The sequence below is a fragment of the Rousettus aegyptiacus genome, unplaced genomic scaffold, assembly GCF_014176215.1.
Source record: "Rousettus aegyptiacus isolate mRouAeg1 unplaced genomic scaffold, mRouAeg1.p scaffold_m13_p_5, whole genome shotgun sequence".
Lineage (NCBI taxonomy): Eukaryota > Metazoa > Chordata > Mammalia > Chiroptera > Pteropodidae > Rousettus > Rousettus aegyptiacus.
Window position 1 is genome coordinate 116,091,824 of NW_023416308.1, and position 20,212 is coordinate 116,112,035.

The following is a 20,212-nucleotide window of genomic DNA, read 5'->3' on the forward strand; positions in this document are numbered from 1 at the left end:
CCCTCAGTGCCCAAATCCCTTACTGAGGATGGGACACACCAGGGACACAATGGGCTCACCGCAGAGGGGTCTGCAGATGGCCGAGCAAAGCAAGGGTTCTCTAAGTCTGTTCCTCAGTTTCTCCGCGGGCCCAGCGGCCTTGGTGCGGTGCTCCTGGGGTGCAGGGCAGGGCGGGACACCACCTGAGCGGCCCTTCTTCCTTGTTCTCAGCCAGGCGCGTGTGTGGAGTGAGTGGGACAATGGGCATTTTCCTGATCCCGTATAATTCTGTGCAAATGCCACTGTCAGGACCCCTTTTAGTCACAGCATGACCCCCCTCCAGTGCCCTGGATCTAGGACCTCAGGGCAGAGGCTCTGTCACCTGCAAGGCCTTCTGCTAGCGATGGTGCACACACCTCCAGAGGGCCCGGCTTTCCAGGAAGGGCCCGGGGCACCCTGGTCCCCGTCAGTTGGGCAGGGATCATCAGGAGGGATCTGAGACTCAGATGCCAAGGGTGTAGCCTCAGGTCACACAGTCAGGGTCTGAGACTCGCTAGGGTACCCCACGGCCCCACCCTTCGCTCTGGTCCAGCATTCTCACAGCCATCACATCACACCTGGTGCCAGGTAAGGCTCTTGCAGGAATAGAACCAAGAAACGTAGTCTGGGCAAGTGCTGGGCAAGAGCCATTCCTCCTCCCCACTCCACTCGGCTCCTGCCACATCAGAAGTGAGGCCAGGGTGGGGGCCCCACTGGGAGGGTGGCGAGAAGGAGCCCAGGGCGTCGGCAGGACAGCCAAGGGAGGGAGTTCAGGGATGGACAGGTGACAGGCTGAGGCTAGGGCCCAGGACCCCGTCCTGCTGGGCGCCATGGGTGTGGCGACCCCTGGTGGTGACTCGGGAGGCACCAGGGCAGTCCAGGTACACAGGAAGACGGGGCTGGCGGTGGGCAGTTTATTCCACTTCATGCAGACACCGACCCACACATTCGGGAGCTTAAAAATAATACACTGAACCACACGGCGTCTGTCCCCCACCTCCTCCAGAGACACAGAAAGACACTTGGCTGAGTGGGGTCGGGGGTCTGAGGGTCCAAAGCCTCCATCCTGGGGCGAGGCAGTAGTGTGGGCCCAGGTGTGGGGGCGGCGTCCTTTCGCCCCAGAGAAAAAGTGCAGAGACAGGGCCGAGGCCCCAGCAGGGCGGCCCCACTCCCACGGCGACTGGCCGCAGGCGGCTGCGCAGGGTCCTCCCAGTCCTTCCCGAGGGCCTGGCCCGCCCAGCTGGGGGCCACAGCCCTGGGGCTTCCAGGAGCCGAGGTGGCCCTGGGCTGCTGGGCGTGGTGGGCAGGCGGCGCCCTGGAGTCCTGGGCACTTGGTGCTCAGTCCTGGGCCTCATCCGAACGCCACTTGAGCGTGTGGTCCTTGTGAGCATCGGGGAGGATCTGGTTGCGCATGCCCCCGAGCAGGTTGGACGTGGCCTCTGTGGCCAGGATGAGGGGCTTCACCACCGTTGGGGGCAGCTGGCGGATCACGCCCCCCACAGCACCCGTCAGCCCCTTCTGCTCATGGCCCCGGGACGCCACATCGCAGATGGTCTGGGCCGTGTCCAGAAGGCCCTGTGGAGGACAGAGGTCAGCGCGGGGGTCTGGTGGGGAGGCAGGTGTAGGGTGATGGGCAGCAAGGCCGGGGGACGTTACCTCTCGAACCGTGTCGTAGGCCTTGGCCACGCCCTCCCGCAGGTCAGCAGGCTGCTGGCCTTTGCGCGACCTTCGCACAGAGCGCTTGTCCTGCAGGGAGCGGGAGATGGGTGCCGCCGGGGACAGGATGTCATACACCGTCTCAGCTGTGGCCTGGGGAGCACGGGGAGCAGCGTGTGAGGAGCGCTGGCCCAGGCCACAGCCCGGGGCGCCCCTGCCCCACAGCCGTGCTTTCCTGGGGTCCTGACAAGGCTCCTGCCAGCCAGACCAGGGGGCCTCAGGGGGACTGCACGCCTCCTCAGGGGCTGCTTCCAACATCTTCCGGACCCGAACCCCTCGTTCCTGACCACCACGACCGTGTGCCCTGTGCCATGGGTACCCCAAAGCAGCTTGCCCGAGCTGGGCACATGGCCTCCTCCACACTGCGCCTTGCCTGGCCTCGTCAGCCCTTCGGGGCAGCCCTGCAGACTGGGGGTTTCCCCTTTGCACACCCCCATGGCTCAGTGAGTCCGTCACGGAGTCTGACCTGCCTTCTGTCCGAGGCTCCTCTATCCTCTACCCTCACGCTTGCCCAGCGGCATTCCCTCCCACCCAACCTCCTCACCTGGCAGTGCCACACCCCCGCTTAACACCCTTGGGGCGCCCTCAGATGCTTGCTTATCCCTCCTGCCTCTTCCCTAGAGACCTGCACCCGCCTCCATGGCGCTGAGCTTGCAGGGGAAAGTACCATGTTCCCCACGAGTCTGCATGCTCGCCCCACACCAGCTATGACCGCCCACAAACGCCCACCCATTCCATCACCCCACTGCAGGACAACTCCCTGGGGGTCCGCCTGGGCCAGGCAGAGCTCAGGGCCTCAATGAACCAGGGCCTGCCTCAGCCTGGTTCCTGTCTGTAAACAAAGACCCCCCCTCTTCAAAACAGGGTCATGGGCGGAGACCCAGTGAAGCCTGGGGGCACTCGCCCACCGCAAGGGAGCCACTGTGCGCCCCAGGGCCGCCCCTTGGCCTTTCCTCTCCATGACTTTCCTGATAAAATGTTTGGCAGATTCAGACTACCCACCCTCAGAGCTTTGGGGATGGCAATGCGGTGCCATGGCGGACCGGCCCTGTCCGCCCTGCCCTGCACGGCTGGACGCCAGGCCCTCCCTCACCTGGATGGCCTGCACCAGCCGGTTGCTGAGTTCCAGGGCAGCAGAGGCTGTGGATGAGCCGAAGGAGGCGGCCCCCCGCTGCAGCCCCCGCATGAGGCGCCCATCCTTCCTGTACTGCTCGATGGGCAGCCACAGCAGGTCCCGGAACCCTTGGACTGCGGGAATGGGGTTGTGAGAGGTGCCCAAGGCTGTTCTGCCCCCACCGCCCTGCTTTAGGACCTCCCCTACCTATTCCCAATGGCAGCTTCTAGGCTGCCCTAGAGAACGGGCAGTTTCAAGGGCCCCCAAAGTCAGACACTCACAGAGCTGGACAACTGAGTGCATGGGGCCCACGCCTCCCAACAGGCCAGGCAGCTGGTTCTTGCGGATGTCCTGCAGCCACTCGTTGAGAGCATAGCCCAGCACCTTGTCCACACCCAGGAGCCTGGGAAGAGGAAGGGAAGGGTGGGGTGGAGCCACACGCTGAGCTGTCATAGGGCCAGGAGAACCTGAGGCACCCCAACACCCCCCACAGCCCCACCCGGCCCGGTGCAGAGAGGTGACTGCACCCATTTCACAGAGGCGAAACTGAGGCCCCAGGGGGGGTGACGTCTTGGCCGGGGCCACGCAGCGGCCAGGGACAGGGTGGAGGGCCGACCAGGGCCCGGGGCGCGGAGGGCTCACCCGTGCCGGCAGCACAGCCGCTTTAGCTTCAGCTCGGAGCAGTTGAGCTGGGCCAGGCCGATGAGGAGGCCGGCGAACGTGCCCTGGGGCAGGAAAGGGAATGTGGGTTTACGTGATGGGCACAGGGACCAGCTCAGCCGCTGGGAGCCACTGGAGGCCAACGCAGCTGCCGGTGGCGCCCGGAGGCAAGCCCTGGCCTCCTGGCCCCCACAGACCAGGCCACGCCTGAGCAGATTGGGGAGCTCAGAGGCTCTGGCTCGCGGGGCCACCCTGTGGCCCCACTTACCACTTGGTCCATGGTGACGTGCTTGCCGTGGTAATCCAGCCAGATGGGCACCTCAGATGTGAAGCGGAACTCCCTGGGGGTAAGGAGGAGGGGGCCTTTAGACCCTGACCTGGGCCCTGCAGCCTGGCCCAGGGCCCCCCGCCTGAGGCCCTACCTGAAGTAGATGGGTTGCTGCTCCGAGGGGCCTTGTCCACCGCCTGCAGCCTCCTGGGTGCCACTTGTCTCTACGCCCTCAGCCTGCCCTTCCTGGGGGCTGCCGGGCTGGACTTGGGCCTCAGGGTGAGCTGGGGATAGGGACAGACCAGAGATGGGCTCAGGGGTGGCTGGGAGGCAGGAGGCCAAGACCTTCCCCTCCCTGGCCCAGACTCTCACCCTCCGTGGTCTCTGCTGGGACCATGGGGTTGATGCCAGCTGCCAGGCTGGTAAAGAAGTCCTTGAGGAAGAGCAGGGCATCCTGTAGGGGGAAGGTGCAGGGGTGTAGGTCGGCTTGGGGGCTCAAGCTGCTCAGCTCGCCTCAGGCCTGCCCTGGCCCAGCTCACTCACCTGGTCTACGTTGAGCCGCAGGGGCATCAGTGAGACCCGGAGACAGCACTCAGGCCCGCCCAGGTTGGTCGTGGGGGCCACGTGCAGAGCTTTGATGGTAAGCTAAAGGCAGAGGGCAAGCTCTGGGTCCCTGCCCCCACCTCCCACCCCCAACCCCTTGCCCGGTCAATCCTGTACCTACTCAGGCTGTTCCCTCAGCTAAACTGGCCCAAGCTCCTCCGTCCTCCCCGGCCCCTTGGCGCCAGGACCCGGGCTCGCCAAAGACCCAGGGGCGTGTGTGCGTGTGAGCGCGTGCGTGGCATGTGAGCCCGCCCCCTGACCGGGCGGCCGGCGGCACCGCCTCAGTACCATGTTGGAGTGCGCGCGCCGCGGCATGCGCTCGCTCGTGTGCAGGTACAGGAACTTGTTGATCCGGGACGAGGCGAGCCGGTCGCGGATCTCAAGCTCCTGCACGATGAACACCTGGCGGGACAGCGGCTGCTCCTCCAGCTCCTCTCCTGGGGCAACGGGGCCTGGGGCTGGCTCCACTGGGTACACCTCGTGCTGGAAGCTCACCTTTGGGATGGACGGAGGCCTGAGCCAGGGAGGCGGGGCCCAGACAGGAAGGGCGGGGCTCACTCCAGCCCCTTCCTCTTCCAGCCACCCTGCTGGCCCCAACCCCATCTCAGAGCCACTCACCCCAAGCGCAAACCCTCGTGCGGCCCTCGCCCTACAGTCTCTCCGTCCCCGGAGCTGCTGGTTTTGTTTCCTCAAAATGTCTCTGACATCTCTCTGCACTTCCGTTATCTCCACAGCTGCCATCTTCTCCCTCCTCCCTGGATGGCCCCCTTGCTTGTCCCCTCTGACCCCCACACACCCGGAGGGCTCTGCCCTGGCTCCCCTCTCCGGTCTCAGAGGGGCGCCCGCGCTAAGTTCTCAGCACAGCAGCCCTGCGAGCCGAGGGCTGGGTCCGGGCCGGCTCGCTCAGCACGCGGCACCGCCACCCGCCACTGCCCAGGGCAGCCTGGCCGGCGCTACCCACTGCACCCCCCCCCCCCCCCGCAGCCCCGCCTGCATTCCTCCCACACCAAAATCTCTCCAGAATCTGACTACCGTCGCACGCTCTGCTGCTGCCACCCTGCACGGCCACTGTCTCACGCCACCTGCATCTCACTCCAGTGAAAAGCAAAGCCATGCCTTGGTCTGCAGGGCCCTGCGCAGCCTGGTCCCAGCTGGAGCTCTGGCCGTGTCCCCTGCTCCTCTCTCTGCTCAGCCTCAGTCTCACTGGCCTCCTTGGTGCCCCTGGAACACGCCCGGAGGCTCCCGGCTTGCAGCCTTCTCACCGCCCCCTCTGCCTGAAACCTCCTCCCGGCTCACCTCCTCTTTGCGCAAAGGGCATCTTTTCATGAGGACTTTCCTGTTCCTCCCAGCACATCCCGCCTTTCCTCTCTGCTCTAATTCCTCGGAGCATTTATCGCATTGAACACTCTGTATGTATCTTCCTTGCCTCCCTCCACGACCAGACAAGGGACAGGAAAGCAGGGCTTCCGTCTGCTTCGCTCAGCGCCACATCCAGCATCTAGAACGGTACCTGGTGTGCAGCCCGGCAGCCGTTCCGTGAACACTAGGGCCGCAGGAAGCTCCCACGCACTGAAGTGCTGGCTGAGAAGCAGGAATGGGAAGGCCTGCTGCTGTCCCCCACCCCGGCTGGCCTTCTGCACCCCGTGTCCCCAGCTCACCTTGCTGAGCTGGATCTCCATGAGGACATGGTGCTGCCTCCCGCTGCCTCCCTGTGTACGCCAGGAGTTCTGGGGCCGGTTGGGGCCAGAGCAGCGGGAAGGGGAGCCCCTGGGGCCCGCGAGGCCAACTCTTGCCCTGGGAAGAGGGACAGGGGACAAGCTGACTCAGGGAAATCCCCTTCCCTCGCACCCTCCCTTCACAGCACGCCTCTCAGTCTGGGGCAGGAGATCTCCAGGAAGGCGGATGGGGCAAGAGAGGAGGAACTGAGGACCGAGCTCAAGGTTACCGGCCCAGGCCCCATCTCCTGGGTGGGTGAGCCCCGTTGCCACAGCCGCCACCTGCACTCTCTCCTCCTCACCGGTGGCCTGGGTGGGGGCCAAAGTCTCGGCCCCCGTAGAGGTGCCAGATGAGGGAGACCTCGCGCAGCACCACCCGAGTGCTGGGCACCGGGAAGTGGGCGGGTGCCCGCAGCAGGTCCGTGCTGCCCAGCGGCCGTGAGAAGTGTCCGTCCTGCACGATGATGGGACCTGGATGCAGCTGCGTGACCACGGGCTCCCCGTCGCGGGGCTGCAGGGAGGGGGTCAAGTGAACGGGCGGCGCAGACGCTGTCGCCAGTCCGCACCGTTTCCCTGTCCTCACATCTTCCCGTTTTTGACATAAGATGACCCTCGTGGGTCACTGTCCCTGCGACCTGTGTCTGAGTGTTCTGCGCAGGAGGGTGCTGAGTGCCCCTTGCTCCTGCCGGCTTTGTCTCCCTAGGACCTGACTCTTGCGTGCATGTGACACTCTCACTGGCACTTGGGGGCCAGGGGGCCAGCAGCCTTGCAGCCAAATGGTTCTCCTCGCCCCTCCCCCGCTAACCACCTGCTTCTCTTCCTCCCTGCTCTGATGCCAGTCCCCCTGCCCAGGATGCCGTGCCTTCTCGCTTCCTGGGGAAACCCACGTGCTCCTTCGAAGCCCAGAGTCAGGGCTGCCTCCCGAGGGGGACCCTCCCAGCCCCAGCCCCAGGGACAGAGACCGCCTCCCACCTCTCTCACAGTAGGAACTCCAGAAGGGCCGGGGACTGAGCTCCCCCTCCCACCGCTCCCTGTCCCTGCCCAGCCTGCCCCCCACATACTGGGATGCCGAGGCCAGGAGCGTCAAGGATGCAGAATTCGTCACTATCTAGAGTGTCTCCATCCCCCTCCTCTTCCTTTTCATCTTCCTTGGCCTCTGAGCAGGACCCCAAGCTGCCATCAGGGGCCCCAACAGGGGGCGAGGGAGGCTGGGCCCCACTCCGTTCACCTGGGAATAGGTAGACCGACACGGGCGAGGCCTGAGGGAGGGGGCCACCTGTGGGAGAGAGAGGCTGGTTTAGGGGGAATGTGGGATGTGGGTGCTGATAGTGTCGGCTGGCCCCTAAGCCCCTGGACCCTACCTGAAGGCTGGGCCAGCTCCCGCAGGCTGCGCTCCGTGTCCAGGAGGGCGTCGGTCAGGTCCCGCTGGTTGATGAGGGCCGTCTCCACTGGGGGGCATGAGGGCAGGGAGGCGGGGCTCTCGGAGAGCTGGGCCAGGCAGGGGAGGAGTGGTGAATGAGTGACAGGAGGGAGGGGCGGGCCCTAGGGCTCCCCAGTGGCCAGGCCGCTGGGGGCCATGGCAGGAGAGGGAGCTGGGGCGGAGCTCTGGTAGCCTGCGCGGCCTGGCCTCACCTGTACCTTCTGGCCGGCGATCTCCGTGGGGCTGGGGGGCCGGGGAGGGGGGTGCAGGTCGCCTGCGCTCGTTATGTACTGCAGCAGGTTGACCAGTAGGGCGCAGGAGTCGGCGCAGGTGTGCATGTGCACCACGTTGTTGGAGCAGCGCAGCTCGAACAGCGGCTGGCTCTGCGGGGGCGGGGGACGCCATCAGCCCCAGCCCCACCAGGCCACGCGTAGGTAGGCCCGGCTGCATCTTCCCTGGGGTGGTCAGCCTGCCCGCCAACCCCGAAAACTCCCGCCGAGTGGATGAGTACACTGAGTTCCGAGAGCAGAGCGGAAGGGGCTTGGCCCTGGGCCACCTGAGGAAGCACAGCGCTGTCTCCCAAGTAAAGGGCTCCTTTTGCCCCGTCTCCTTTTCCCCTGACCTTGGCCCAGCCAGACCGGGCCCACGACCTCCATTTTACAGATGAGGAAGCTGACTCCCGAGGCCCTGCTTTTTCCCTGGCCGCAGCTCCTCTCTAGTGGCAGGGCTCAGGCAGAGGGTCACCCACAGTAGGCCTGGCTCTGCCCAATCACCACAGCCCAGCAGGGCAAGGGCAGGCAGTGCCCATGCCCGTGCCCTGAGCCTGGGCAGCAGCAGCAAGGCGATGGTGCGCGGGGCAAGGGTGAGTCCTCTGCAGGCTCCCCTGGCCCCTGCTCTGCTCTGGCTCCGGGGACCCTGGGCAGCAGCCACACTCACCAGTTTGCCCTCGGTGCTCCCCTTCCAGGTTTTGATCACGAGCTCCAGGAGGTCAACATCCAAGACACAGACATAATCTGAAGCAGAGAGCAGGAGACACTCCTATGGCTCCCGCACACCCAGCCCTGGGCCCCCCACCAGCGGGGACGACCAGCGTCCATTTGTCTGGGTGCAGCCACCATGTGCACGCACACACGTGTGGGTGCGGAGAACCCAGCCAGCAGCTAGAGGAGGACGCTGGCTGCGCTGGCAGTGGCCCGGGGCCGTGCTCCCTCAGAGGTGAGGGAACCCGATCAGGGCCCTGCCCACCTCGCCGCAGATCTAGGGTCTCCACTTCACACTTGTCGGACAGGTACAGGGCCGAGTCGTCGAGGATGAACCTGGCAGGGAACAGGGCTGAGAAGGGCCCGGAGCTGCTGCAGGCGGCAGCCGCACGGGAGCCAGCAGGGGCGGGGCACCCACGGCAGGTCCCAAGCCCACAGGACACTAGCACTGGGCCCTCTCTGGCCTCGGTGTTCTTGTCTGTACAATGGGGAAAACGCTGCCGCAAGCCCGGGTTTGTGGTTTTGCAAGTACTTCCTGCTCCTCCGCCTCACTCGGGCCTCACAGCAGCCCAATAGGAGGGGTCCTATTTTCCCCACCAGCATTCACTCTTCTAAAACGTCCTTACTTTAATGGCAACATAACACAAGCTCCTGTAAGAGATCTTAAAACATGGCAATGAAAAAAAAACGATTCCTAATCGTAACCCCTGACCCTAAATTTTATATCCATCTCCTTCCAGTCTTTTCTATAAAGCCAGAGGTGTACATAAACACCTCTTTGCCAGTCTTTGTTTTAAACATATATAGTTTTATATCTTACTTTTTTTCGGTAAACGTTCTATAGCGCTTCCCCACCTTTTTTGATGTTGTTTTCGACTTGACTTCAAAGGTTGGGTGGGCCGTGTTTACTGACTCAGGTTATAATTTGGGAGCATTTGAATTATTTGCAAGTTCCGACTGTTATAAAGTGTACTACAGAGGCGTTGTGTTCCACCTGCCTTATCCTATATGCTAAGACAACCACCAGAAGTGGTTATCATCGGGTCTGAGATCACAGGCTGTATGGCTCTCATTCTGAAGCCTGACTGCCTTCCAGGAAGGAGGAATCAATTGTGAGAGAAGCTTCATTACCTGAATGTACAGAAAGGCTCAGAGAGTGGCCTGAGGGGACACGGCAGGCAGGTAGCACCCTGGAGGGGTGTCAGCTGCAGCCCAGCTTGGGCGGGAAGGACGTGAGGGGAGGGGGCTGCATACCTAAGCAGGAAGGTGGAGGTGTCCATGATGATGTTACTGGAGAGGGTGAAGGTCTCGGCGGTGACGAGGACACGCACAGGGAGGTACAGGGGCCTGGGAGTCACAATCGGGCTGGGCCAGGCTCCTTACGGAGGAAAGCCTGCCCGCCGCCCTGGCCCTGGCCTGCCCAGCCTGGGTACCTGTAGTCCACGGCGCAGGAAAACAGGTGTGTGTGTAGGATGGTAATGACCGTAGGGGGCAGGTAGCCCAGTACGGGGTCATCCAGCACGTCTAAGAACTCCAGCAGCTTTGGGGGCAGAGCGGGAGAGGCGGTGAGGATAAGGTGCTTCTTCCTTCCTCCAGCCTCCCGCCCCAGCCCCGCCCAGCTATGCCCCTGGCCTTGGCCTCCTCCCAGCCTAGAGATCTGCCCATCCACACCACCTTCACTCACCTGCGAGTGCCAGCTCTGTTCTGGTAGAGTTATGTAGTGGCGCAGGGTGGCTCTATGCAGCCGTAGTGTCACTAGGAACTCCTGGGGGTGGGACAGAGTCAGCACCAGGCAGGCAGTCACCCGGGCCAAGGAGCTGGGCAGAAGCAGGCGTGGCTATACCTTGACATTCTTGTGGGGGTCCAGGTGGATGCGCACAGCGGTGGACAGCATGTGTGAGCTCTGGCCTTGGCCTTTGCGTCCTGAGGCTCCCCGCTCTGTCATTCCTTCCTCTGATGGGTAGATGGTTGGGACCAGCTGGGCTGGAGGAGCAAAGCTGGGCAGCTCCAGGTGACTGGGCAGCAGGTAGTCATCCACGGCCGCTGAGGAGGCATCTGGTGAGCCCCCTGCCAAGCCCACTCCAGCCAGGCCCGTGTCCCTCCAAGAAGCCCCAGCCCCTGTCCGTGGACCCTAGAGACCCCTCAGTGACTGGCCCCCAGCCCTCACACCTCGGTGGTAGAGTGTTGCCTTTTCGGCCTCCAGGCAAAAGTAGCCGAGTCCCGGCTGGCCTCGGTACTGGGAGACACTGAAGATGGTGCCTTGCTCCACGTCCAACACCAACTCCCCGTGCACGGCCTCTGGCTGCTTCCCAGCCTCGTCCTGCGGACAGAGCATGTGGCTTGGCCTCACCAGCTGCAGCCAGCAGTCTCCACGCCCACAGAAACACTGGGCAGACTAGGATCAGCCCCAGCGTCTACCCAGACTCCGCTGGAGCCCTGGGGCCACACTCGTCTCTTTTATCAGAAGGGAACCTCCGTCCTGTCTGCTTCTTAGCAAAAGACGGTGCCCATTTCAGACTGTTAGCACGGTGCCTTACACACAGCAGGTGCTAGGAAGTGGCTGACAGGGTGTGATGGGACGGGTGGGGTGGCAGGTGGGTGTTGTTGGCTGGATGGGCCACACTCGGCCCTCACCGGGGCCTGTTCTCCACATTCCCTACTTGGCACTGCCCGCCCTGGTCCTGTCCTGCTGTGGGGGCTCTGAAGGCGGGGGCTCACCTCCCCCGGCTGCCCTCACCTTAGTCTCACAGAGGGCCGTGATCCGACCCTTCAGCACCGTCACCAGTGTAGAGAAGGTACTCTGGGAGTGAGGGCTCGGGGACTCGGGGGCGGGGGCCTGGGGGGCACTTGATGCCCCCACCGAGAAGAAGCGGGCATCCTCATCGTCTGAGTCTGAGTCTGGGGTGAGATCAAGGAGCCGAGTGGGAAGCAGACCTGGGGTGGCTGCCCCAGCCCTGCCCAGCTCTGGGGGCTCCGGGGCCCTGGGACCCCGCCGGGTGCTCCTCCTACCCAGCTTGAAGGCTGACTTGCACATCTTGAAGTTGTCATGCCAGAAGCCCGAGGGGCCCGGGAAGCCAGGGGGCTGAGCGGCAGGGGTGGGGGCGGGAAGCAGGTCCGCGGGCTCCCACAGGAGCAGGCCGTTGTTGATCCTAAGACAGGCGGATGGGTAAATGGTGGCAGGAGGGAGGCCGAGCCCAGCCCCTTGCCACCCCGCCACCAGCCTGCCCGCATCGCCACCTGTTATAGAGGCTCTCGTAGACCTCCTTGCTGGGCAGGAAGACGTGGGCACTGGGCAGGACCACCTCCAGGCTGCAGCGTGACAGGGCCAGGGCCCGGCTCTGGAAGGTCCTCATCTCTTCAGGGTCTCCAGGAATCACCATCTGGATGGCAGGGAGGGGGGCAGGGGGGGGGCAGGGAAAGGCCTCTGAGAGATGTTGGGACCTGCCGCTGGCTCGGGTCCGCATCCCAACCTCCCATCATTCATTCACATGAGCACTTCTCGGCCAGGCTGTATGACAGCGAGTTCGTGCGAAGCACGTGCCAACCCCGCTCTGAGGACCTCGTATATGTCAACTCCTTTGTCCTCGTGACAGGCCTATGAGACAGGTCGCCATGCCCACTTTCCAGAGAACACTCATCTGTCTGTAACTCTCCAAGAAATTAGGCAACAACCTGAGATGACGTGGCCATTGAGAAGCAGAGCCTGGATTCAAACCAGAGTGTTCGGCCCAGAGGCCAGGCCCTCAACTGCCTCCTACTCAACCCTCATCGCCTTCAGAGAAGAGGATCCCAAGGCCCAGATATTACTTACTGCCAGCAAATATATACTGCCAGCCCCCCACCCCCCCGCCACGGGGCCTGCCCTGGCCAGTGCCCTCACTCCTGGGCCCCATGACCTGGGGTGCTCCCAACTCCCCACTGACACGAGATGGGAGGGACGGAATTCTCGCTGGTGCTGGGTCACATTACCTGGCGCCCCAAGCAGTCCTTTCCCCACGGCCCGCAGCCGCCAAGGGGCTTCCACAGACGCCCGGGTCCCAGGCCTCACCTCCTCCGTCTCGTACATGGTCCTCTTGGAGGAGAAGGGCGAGGGCTCCGGCTCCCGCAGTTCGCACGGACTCTCGACCGACAGCTCCAGATCCTCCCCCTTCTCTGGTGCCACCTCCCACTGTGCGCTGCTGCTCTGGGGGTTCAGGGTCACCACTACCCTGCCGGGGCACGGGCCTGTCACCGGCCTGCAGGGGCCCCCGGCCCCTGGTCCCAAGTGGCCTCCTAATGCCTTCAGTAGCGAAGCCCTCCCCTCCTGCCCTTTCCAGAGCCCCGCTTACTGGGGCAAGAAGTGTCTGCGCCCGGGGCTCCTGGGATCCAGGGCTTTGGAGACCCGCAGGCAGGGGACGGGTGGCTTTTCACCATCTTCGAAGGTGCCTGGAGAGGATCGGGGAGGGGTGGGGGTGGTCACTGCTGCCCTTCCCCACTTCTTCCCAACTGCCAGGTGGAGTCCGTCCTCTGCCGTTCAGACCTGCACCCTCTCTTGTGCCCACGGTCTGATAAAGAGTCCACTTTGCCCGCTGCTCAGAGCTGGGGAGGCCTAGGCCCGGGTTTGCCCCCACTGGGACCCACCCAGCCCCAAGCCCACCTCTCCCAGAGGCCTAGTCCCTGCCCCAGGCTCCACCTTTTGGGGGCTCTCACCATGTAGGTCGGAGCAGGTGAGTTCCAAGCGGGTGGGGGCTGGGGGACCAGGCCCGCTGCTCAACTCTGACCTGAACTGGGGCTCGCTCAGCTCCAGCCGCAGCTGCTCGGCCCGCACAGCCCTGCCGGCCCAGGGGTCTCGCTCGGGCCGCAGGTCGGCGATGGGGAAGAGCAGCCGCAGCGTGGCCTGAGGTGCCGACAGCCGCACCACGGTCTGCTGCTCGGCAGCTGGCGGGGGCTCCATCTGCGGGAGGGTGTGGGGGTCACGGCTGCAGCCAGGGCCCCTGCCACTGTGATCACGAGCCAGAGGACCTGTGCCCCACTCCCAGCCCTGGCGAGGCGCCTTACCAGCAAGCCGGAGGGCGGCTCGGGAGGGGGTACGGTGGCCAGGCGCAGCAGGGCAGTGAGCCGGTCCAGGGCCCCCAGCTCCACGTCTGCCTGGAAGTCGGCCAGGTCCAGGGCCAGCTCTGAGTGGCAATGGCAGGTAGCTGGGTGCCGGGACCGGCTCTAAGGATGCGAGTATTCAGGTCAGTGAGGACTGTGGTGGGCGGGAAGCGAGGGAAGGATGGAAAGGGCAAATCTAGAGCACAGAGGCCTCCTGGGTAGCGATGAGCAAAGCTTGGGCAGGGAACCAGGAGGCCCTCACCACCTGGCCCGAGGCAGACGGCCACGGCTGTTTAATAAAAGCCACCTAACACGTGCCACTTCCGGCCCATGGCCAGCGGGGGAGGCCATGATGAACCCGGGAAGGGCAACCAGGCTAAGACAGCAGCACGTACAGGCCCAGACATGTTCAAGGGCCCCCAGACGGGAGGCGGGCTCTGCGTGGAGCACAGGGTGGCGGGTGGGAGAGGGGAGGCACCAAGGGAGGCTGGGGTAGAAGGGGTGGTGTCGATACACCGTGGGAAGCAGCCAAGGGCCGTCAGGCCTAGAGTAGGGTGGGTTACCTTGGGTACACGGCGCAGGGTCTGTGTGAGGCGCAGGTGGGCACAGGGACGAGCTGAGGCCTGGGAGCCCGGGCTGCTGGGGAAGCTCAGGATCTGGGATGGGACACAGGTGAGAGGGTCAGCCTGAACCCCTACACCCACCCGACCTCCAGGCCTGACTGCACACACTCGTCCTTGGCCCTCACCTCTGTGTACTCAGGCTCTGATGCGCCCCTGGGCCACAGACACTCCAGCACCTCGAGCAGCCCGAAGCGTACTTCCGAGCTGGTAGTCCACCGGCCCCTGCCTGTCCGCAGCTCCCAGGACAGCTGCACAGCCGCACCGGTGAGCCTGCGGGGAAGAAGCTGGGCATGAGATGGGGGGTTTGGCGGACTCAGCAGGTCACTCCTCGGGCCCCCGCCTTGGGCTTGTACCGGACATGGCTACAGGGACAGGCCCTCTGGAAGCGCGGTCGGAGATGGTGGAAGTCACGAGAGCCGAAGGGCCCATCCTTGGCAGCATCAAACTCAGCAAAAAAGTGGGTGGTGAGGTCAGGCGGTCCGGAAGACGGGGCAGATGTCTGAAGCAAGGTCAGGGTCATGCCCCCCAAGGTCATCTTCAGCAGTGAGTCAGGGCGTAAGGTGTCCGGGAGGGGTGTGGGGGCCGTCTTGCCTAAGGGGACAGAGGCTTCACCAGGGGCTCTCCAGAGCTCACAGGCACCCTAGGTAGGGTGATGGTCAGACATGAGGCTGGGGGCTGGGAGAAGCCCTAGCCCAGGTGGACTGTGGCTCTGGTAGGAGGCTTGGCCAGGCGGGAGTGACACAGAGCTTTGTAATGCCAGGCACTAAGCCCAGGCTCAATTCAACGCTCAAGGGAGGTGACAAAGCACTCAGCCCAGTACCCAACACACAAGCTCTCAATAAGCATCAATTAAAACACACAGTCCGGGAAGGTCGGAGCCTATTACTCCCATCTAATGGAAGGGAAAATCGAGTCTTGGGGAGCTGAAGTGCTCACCCAAGATCACTAACTCTGAAACCCAGGCTCTCTCCATTGCACCACCAGCCTCCCCAGGGAACCAAGTCACCCACGGTGGACTTCTAGGTGTCACTGGAGGCCTCCCATGTACCCGCGACATGACACCAGCACCGAGGCCCCATCCAGTTCTTCCCGATCCCCAAGCACTCACCAGCGGGGTGGCCCTGGACAGAGAGCCGGCGGGGGTTCCTGTCACAGTGCACAGACGAGCCCAGGTCTACGTCCGACAGAGAGAGCTCAGAGACGCCTGAGGCCACACTGCTCGTGAGGCCCGCCATGGAGAAGAAGAGGTCTGTGGGCCAGGGCAGGGGGTCAGGGATAGCCGGGCTCAGCCCCAACTGCTGCACACACACGAGCCACGCCGCCAACCGCCGGGTCTGGCCCCGCACCCACCAGTGCTGTCCAAGTTGACAAGGGGGTTGGTAAGGGAGTCTGGGCTGGTAGGTTCGGCCACAGCCCCTGCCTGCAGCTGCTGGTTCAGGTCCTGCTCAATCAGCCACAGGTCTTCAGCACCTAGTGGGCGGCTCTTGTTCAGCTTGTCGATCAAGCCCTTGGAGTCTACAGGAGAGGATATACTTCCTTGTGTCAGTCTAGCCTGGCCGGCCCCTCCCCAGCCATCCTACCCCCTGGACCACGCAGAGGCCTCACCTGAAAGGCTCATGGCACTGAGCAGTTCCTGAAGCTGCTGGAGCTGCCGTGGGGTCAGGAGTAGGTGCAGGGAGCCCAGCTGTCCAGCCACTTCCAGCTGGGATGAGAGGGGGCAACCGTGGAGCCTACTATACCAGCCACCTGGGCCCCCAGGGAGCCACTACCTGCCTGCCGTCACCCTGAGGAAGTAAGATGCTAGTTGCCAAGCTAAGCCCTCTCACCAACCAGCTCTGTGACCCTGGCTACAACTTGACCTCTCTAAGCCTCAGTTTCTCCACTTGCCAAGAAGGCAGTCATTTCCCCTAGTCGACAACCCCGCTTTGTCCCAGGAAGATAAGCATTGCTGAAGATTCTGAGAAGGCACACACTCCCCACTGCCCAGGGGCCCAGGGACCCGCAGACCCACCTTGGGACCTGGGAAGGCCTCATTCTGCTTCAATTTCACTGTCAGCTCCATGTACCCTGAGCAGCTGCCGATCTGCAAGGGAGGCTTTGGGGGTTCTTCCTGGGAGGCGAGAAGATACAGGAGGAGAGGGGTCAAGAAGATGACACCGGAGATGGCCAGGGACAGAGTGGGGCAGAGGCGTCAAGGGCCAGGGGGGCAGGGGTTGGAAGTGACTGGGGATCCGCGTCGGCCCACCTGTGGGGGGAGCTCTTCGAAGCGCAGGCGGACGCCCGCCAGCTGCAGCAGCTTGTGCAGGAAGGCAGGAGGCTGGTGCACATCCACGGGGGGCGCCTGGCTCGGGTCCCGCACTGCCTCGTCACAGTATTCCAGTCTGGGGGTGGAGGGTCAGCCATTGCCCCGGGCCCACAGGCCTGGAGCCCTCTCCCCGCACAGCAGTCCGTCCTAGCCAGGCCAGCCTGGACCTCCAGAGCCAGGCCTTGCTCCTCAGACCCTCAGCATGTGACCTGATCCTTGGGATCCCCTGCCACTCCAAGTCTGCACCCTGGTCCCTGGATACTACTCTAGGCCCACAGCATATCCCGCCTCCTTCTTGCTGTGGCCACCGCCATGCCACTTCCCAGGAGTCTGGGCTGGGGGTAAGGACAGTGCCAGGGCCATGTGACTGCCCCTCATTCCCCCTCTCCCTCATGCCAGCCCAGCCTGCCCGGCCTGCCCCTACCTCTGTACATCGATTTCCACAGCCACGCCGTGCTCCCCGCCACCCGGAGAGTGCTCCACCCTCACAACAGTGTCCAGGAAGGTCACCTTGATCCTTCGCAGCACTGTGAGGTGAGAAGGGGTCTCAAGTCAGGCAGAGATGCAGGGACAGGCGAATTCCCCAGCAGGGTAACAGGGTGACCATGCTGCTGTCTAGGGTCCCTGTCCTGTGGCCCACAGAGGGGTGGGGGGCAGGGTGGCCAGGAGGGGTCTGTGTACCAGTCTCGATGGTCTGGGCAAACATCTCCAGGCCCTCCAGGGGCTGCGGCGGCTCAGAGGGCTCAGGCAGCCCATCCCGCAGGCACTCCTGAGCCAGCTGCAGGCTCGTGGTCATGCATGAGGTCCAGGTCTGAGAGTCGGCAGTCCCCAGCCCTGTGGGTAGGAAGAAGGTCTCGAGGTAGGCAGGCCCAGTCAGCTCCGGGGTGCCCAGGCCCGCTCTCCCCCACCACATCCTTACCCTGCCCTCACCTGGGCCCTGGCGGGGCTGCAGGGTGAGCTGGAGGCCTGACACACGCACGGTGCAGTGGTCGGTGAGCAGCGCAGCCCAGGGCACGGCCACCTCGATGGAACCCACAAAGCCTTCCACTAGCTCCAGTGGTGAATCCATGGACTCCAGCACCTCGTTCACAGACTGTGAGCAGGCAGGGGACAAAGTTGGCTCGGGGAAACCCCGAACCCAGCTGTCTCCCCGGCTGCCGCGCCCCTCATCTGTGTGCTCCACCTTGCAGAGTACCCTCGCTCTCCCCGATCCAACCTCTGCTCACGCTGCTCACTACACTTGGCTGTGATGCCCCATCACTGCATCACTCAGATGTGCCCAGTCTTTCAGGCCAGAGGAACAGAGAGCTGAAGGATGAAGAGGAGGAGGCCAGGTGGAGGTGATGGAAGGTGGTGTGTCCCCGGCACGCGAACAGCACATGCAAAGGCCCGGCAGAGGGTGCAGCAGCACCCCACATTCGCTCTGGGCAAGCAGAGTTCATGGCGAGTATCCAGGAGTGGCAGCCAGGGGCTTGGCCTGAGCCGGAGGGGAGCCCCCCAACTCCAAACACTTGGTGTAGCTGTGTACCCTCTCTCTGAGGCACACTGTTGACCCTCCGGTTACAGATGGGGGGAGATCACCCCCACCAGCCAGGGAGCTCCTTGAGGGTAGGAGCCCACCTTTCTCCATGTGACCACAGGAGCTCTGTGTGGCGCCGCCCAGACAGGGCCTCAGTAAACACTTGTTGGATCCATGAATAAACAAACACATGGCAGAACTAGAAGGTTCACAGAGATCAAGTCCAAATTCCTCACCCAGAGGTCCACAGACAGGGAAACTGAGGCCTAGAGAGGAGAAGGGACTGGTCTACAGTGTACAGGAACCCAGTCCTCTCTCCTCACTCCATCCCATGGTCCTGAGGCGCTCAGCTTCTTCTGGGGTCCTTGAGGTAGGGGCTATAGGCCGAGCAGCTGGGAGGTGGCGGGGCTATATGGAAAGCACCTGCATCCCACCAGGGCCCTGCTCCTCCCTGGAGGCCATTCCAAAGCAGCCTAACTGGGAGTCAATTCAATCCCAACAGAAGAACAGGTCCGGGAGGGGTAGGGACGTGTCCTGGGACTGGAGGTAAGAAGCAGCAGCCTAAAAGGCTGAAAAGGCTTCCTGCACTGGAGCCCACAGGCAAGAGGCTACTCCTAGGAGGTGACCCCAATTCTGGGCTCAGGGGTCTCCCCTTACCTCACGTTTGCTCAGGAAGTTCTGGCCTACCCCTAATGCCCAATTTTTCCTGCCCAGATTGCACTGAGGCCAGGCACGCCGTCTTCCCAGAAAACTGAGAAGCCCCTGCCCCTATGCCCACCTCTGCTGCTTTGGACTAGAGGGTTGACCCACTGCCAGCCCTGGGCTGGTGCCCCTAATTGGTGGCTCCTTTGCAACTTTCCAGGTCAGCTGTGCTGTGAGTCACCACCCCTCACCATCCCAAGCCACAGGTCTGATCTAGACCTTACGTCTCTCAGCCTTCCCAGCATCTCCCCCAACTTCTCCCTGCCTGAGGCCAGACCTCTCAGCCCTTCTCCCAGAGCTTCCCTCCAGGTGGGGATGATGACCTCAAGTCCCTCCCCAAACTGCCTGTTTGGTTCATCCCACTCTCCCAAAAGCAGGAAGTAAGCAACAGCAGCCACACAAGGTGTTGATCAACACGGGTGCTGACGCGGTTGTTGACATCCACATCCGGAGGCGAACCTCACCCACTGGGCCCAAGATCAGAGGGTCAGGAGGTCAGGACGCCTTTCCCACAGGTGCCCTCACCAGGGTTCCGGACCCCTACCTGCCTTGCCTGACCAGCTGCATGACCGGAACCCTATAACTGCCCTGGCCTGGTCCTACTGGAACCCCCTAGTTTCTGTTCCCTCCTCACCCTCTCCTTAGCCCGTTCATGCCACGCTCCTCAACTCAGGCCCCAAACTCAATGAGCTTATTCTGGCATTCTCCAGACGAGTGTCATCCCCCTCCCCAGCCTCAGTTTCTCCTCCTGTGAAGTGGAGGCTGGCTCTGGAGGCGATCAGCTGGGTCCCTCTGACTCTAGGAAAGGGTTGGACATCCACGGCCTCAACACGCCCGGTATCTGGTCTCTTGGCCCGACCCTTTCGCCGGGAGCCTCAGGTCGCAGTGGCCCCGTCCCCTTCCCGGTTCGGACTCGGGCCCAGTTCCTCACCCATATCTCCAGGTGGATATCCCGCAGGGCAACGCTGCCCTTGTACAAATCGAGGCTGAGCTGGTCCAGGCTGAGGTGCTCCTGGAAGAAGTGACCCAAGTAGTGGTGCAGCAAGTAGCGGCAGACCCGCTCTTTCACACATTTCGACCATGGCCATAGCCATCGTGACATCTCGGAGACCGCCGGGCCGGGCCGCCTCCGCTCGCCGCCCGCCGGCGATCCCCGCCCGGTTGCGCGGTTCACTAGAGCCCCCGGCTCGCCCCGCCGCTTCTCCCAGTTCCAGGCCGCGCCCCCGGCGCTCAGCCACGCCCCTACGCTTACTGCCATTGGTCATTGCAAAGGGCGAGGCCTACTGATTGGCCAAGGGGGCGGGGCCTTCAGGCACGAAAAAGGGACCGGGCTCTCTGCATGATATAATGCTCCCAGTCTTGATTTACGCTTGCGTATAAATTCTGTGTGGGAGGACCTTTAACCTCCCTTCTAGAGGCTCTGGAAAGGCTGTTGCTTGAGGTGCTAGCCCCGCAAAAGAACGCGCATGTGCTGACTCGTCCAATTACTTGAAGTA

The 20,212-nt window shown here is 63.4% G+C and overlaps 1 protein-coding gene across 3 annotated transcripts; it reads right to left on the bottom strand.

The window, feature by feature from the left end:
- Nucleotides 1-918: 918 nt before the first annotated feature.
- Nucleotides 919-19,928, bottom strand: ATG2A (autophagy related 2A). 3 transcript variants are annotated; one of them, XM_016157476.2, is made up of 41 exons: nt 19,648-19,928; nt 17,426-17,588; nt 17,177-17,329; nt 16,920-17,022; nt 16,436-16,571; nt 16,202-16,300; nt 15,796-15,892; nt 15,541-15,705; nt 15,299-15,439; nt 14,544-14,781; nt 14,316-14,460; nt 14,131-14,223; nt 13,532-13,690; nt 13,184-13,427; nt 12,823-12,919; nt 12,543-12,702; nt 11,732-11,874; nt 11,504-11,643; nt 11,232-11,392; nt 10,664-10,814; nt 10,338-10,537; nt 10,179-10,259; nt 9,928-10,034; nt 9,749-9,841; nt 8,760-8,830; nt 8,451-8,527; nt 7,727-7,897; nt 7,456-7,582; nt 7,156-7,322; nt 6,397-6,605; nt 6,038-6,173; nt 4,668-4,874; nt 4,320-4,421; nt 4,149-4,230; nt 3,931-4,060; nt 3,777-3,849; nt 3,491-3,573; nt 3,130-3,251; nt 2,828-2,982; nt 1,675-1,827; nt 919-1,593 (listed from the first exon to the last, which is right to left on the bottom strand). In XM_016157476.2, the coding sequence occupies exons 1-41, from the start codon at nt 19,816-19,818 to the stop codon at nt 1,357-1,359; spliced, it is 5,742 nt and encodes a 1,913-aa protein (XP_016012962.2). In that variant the 5' UTR covers nt 19,819-19,928; the 3' UTR covers nt 919-1,356. The 3 variants fall into 3 exon arrangements, with proteins under 3 accessions (XP_016012962.2, XP_016012958.2, XP_016012950.2); XM_016157472.2 differs by having other exon boundaries at nt 7,156-7,370; nt 7,733-7,897; nt 19,648-19,927; XM_016157464.2 differs by having other exon boundaries at nt 7,156-7,370; nt 19,648-19,927.
- Between the last annotated feature and the right edge of the window lie 284 nt (nt 19,929-20,212).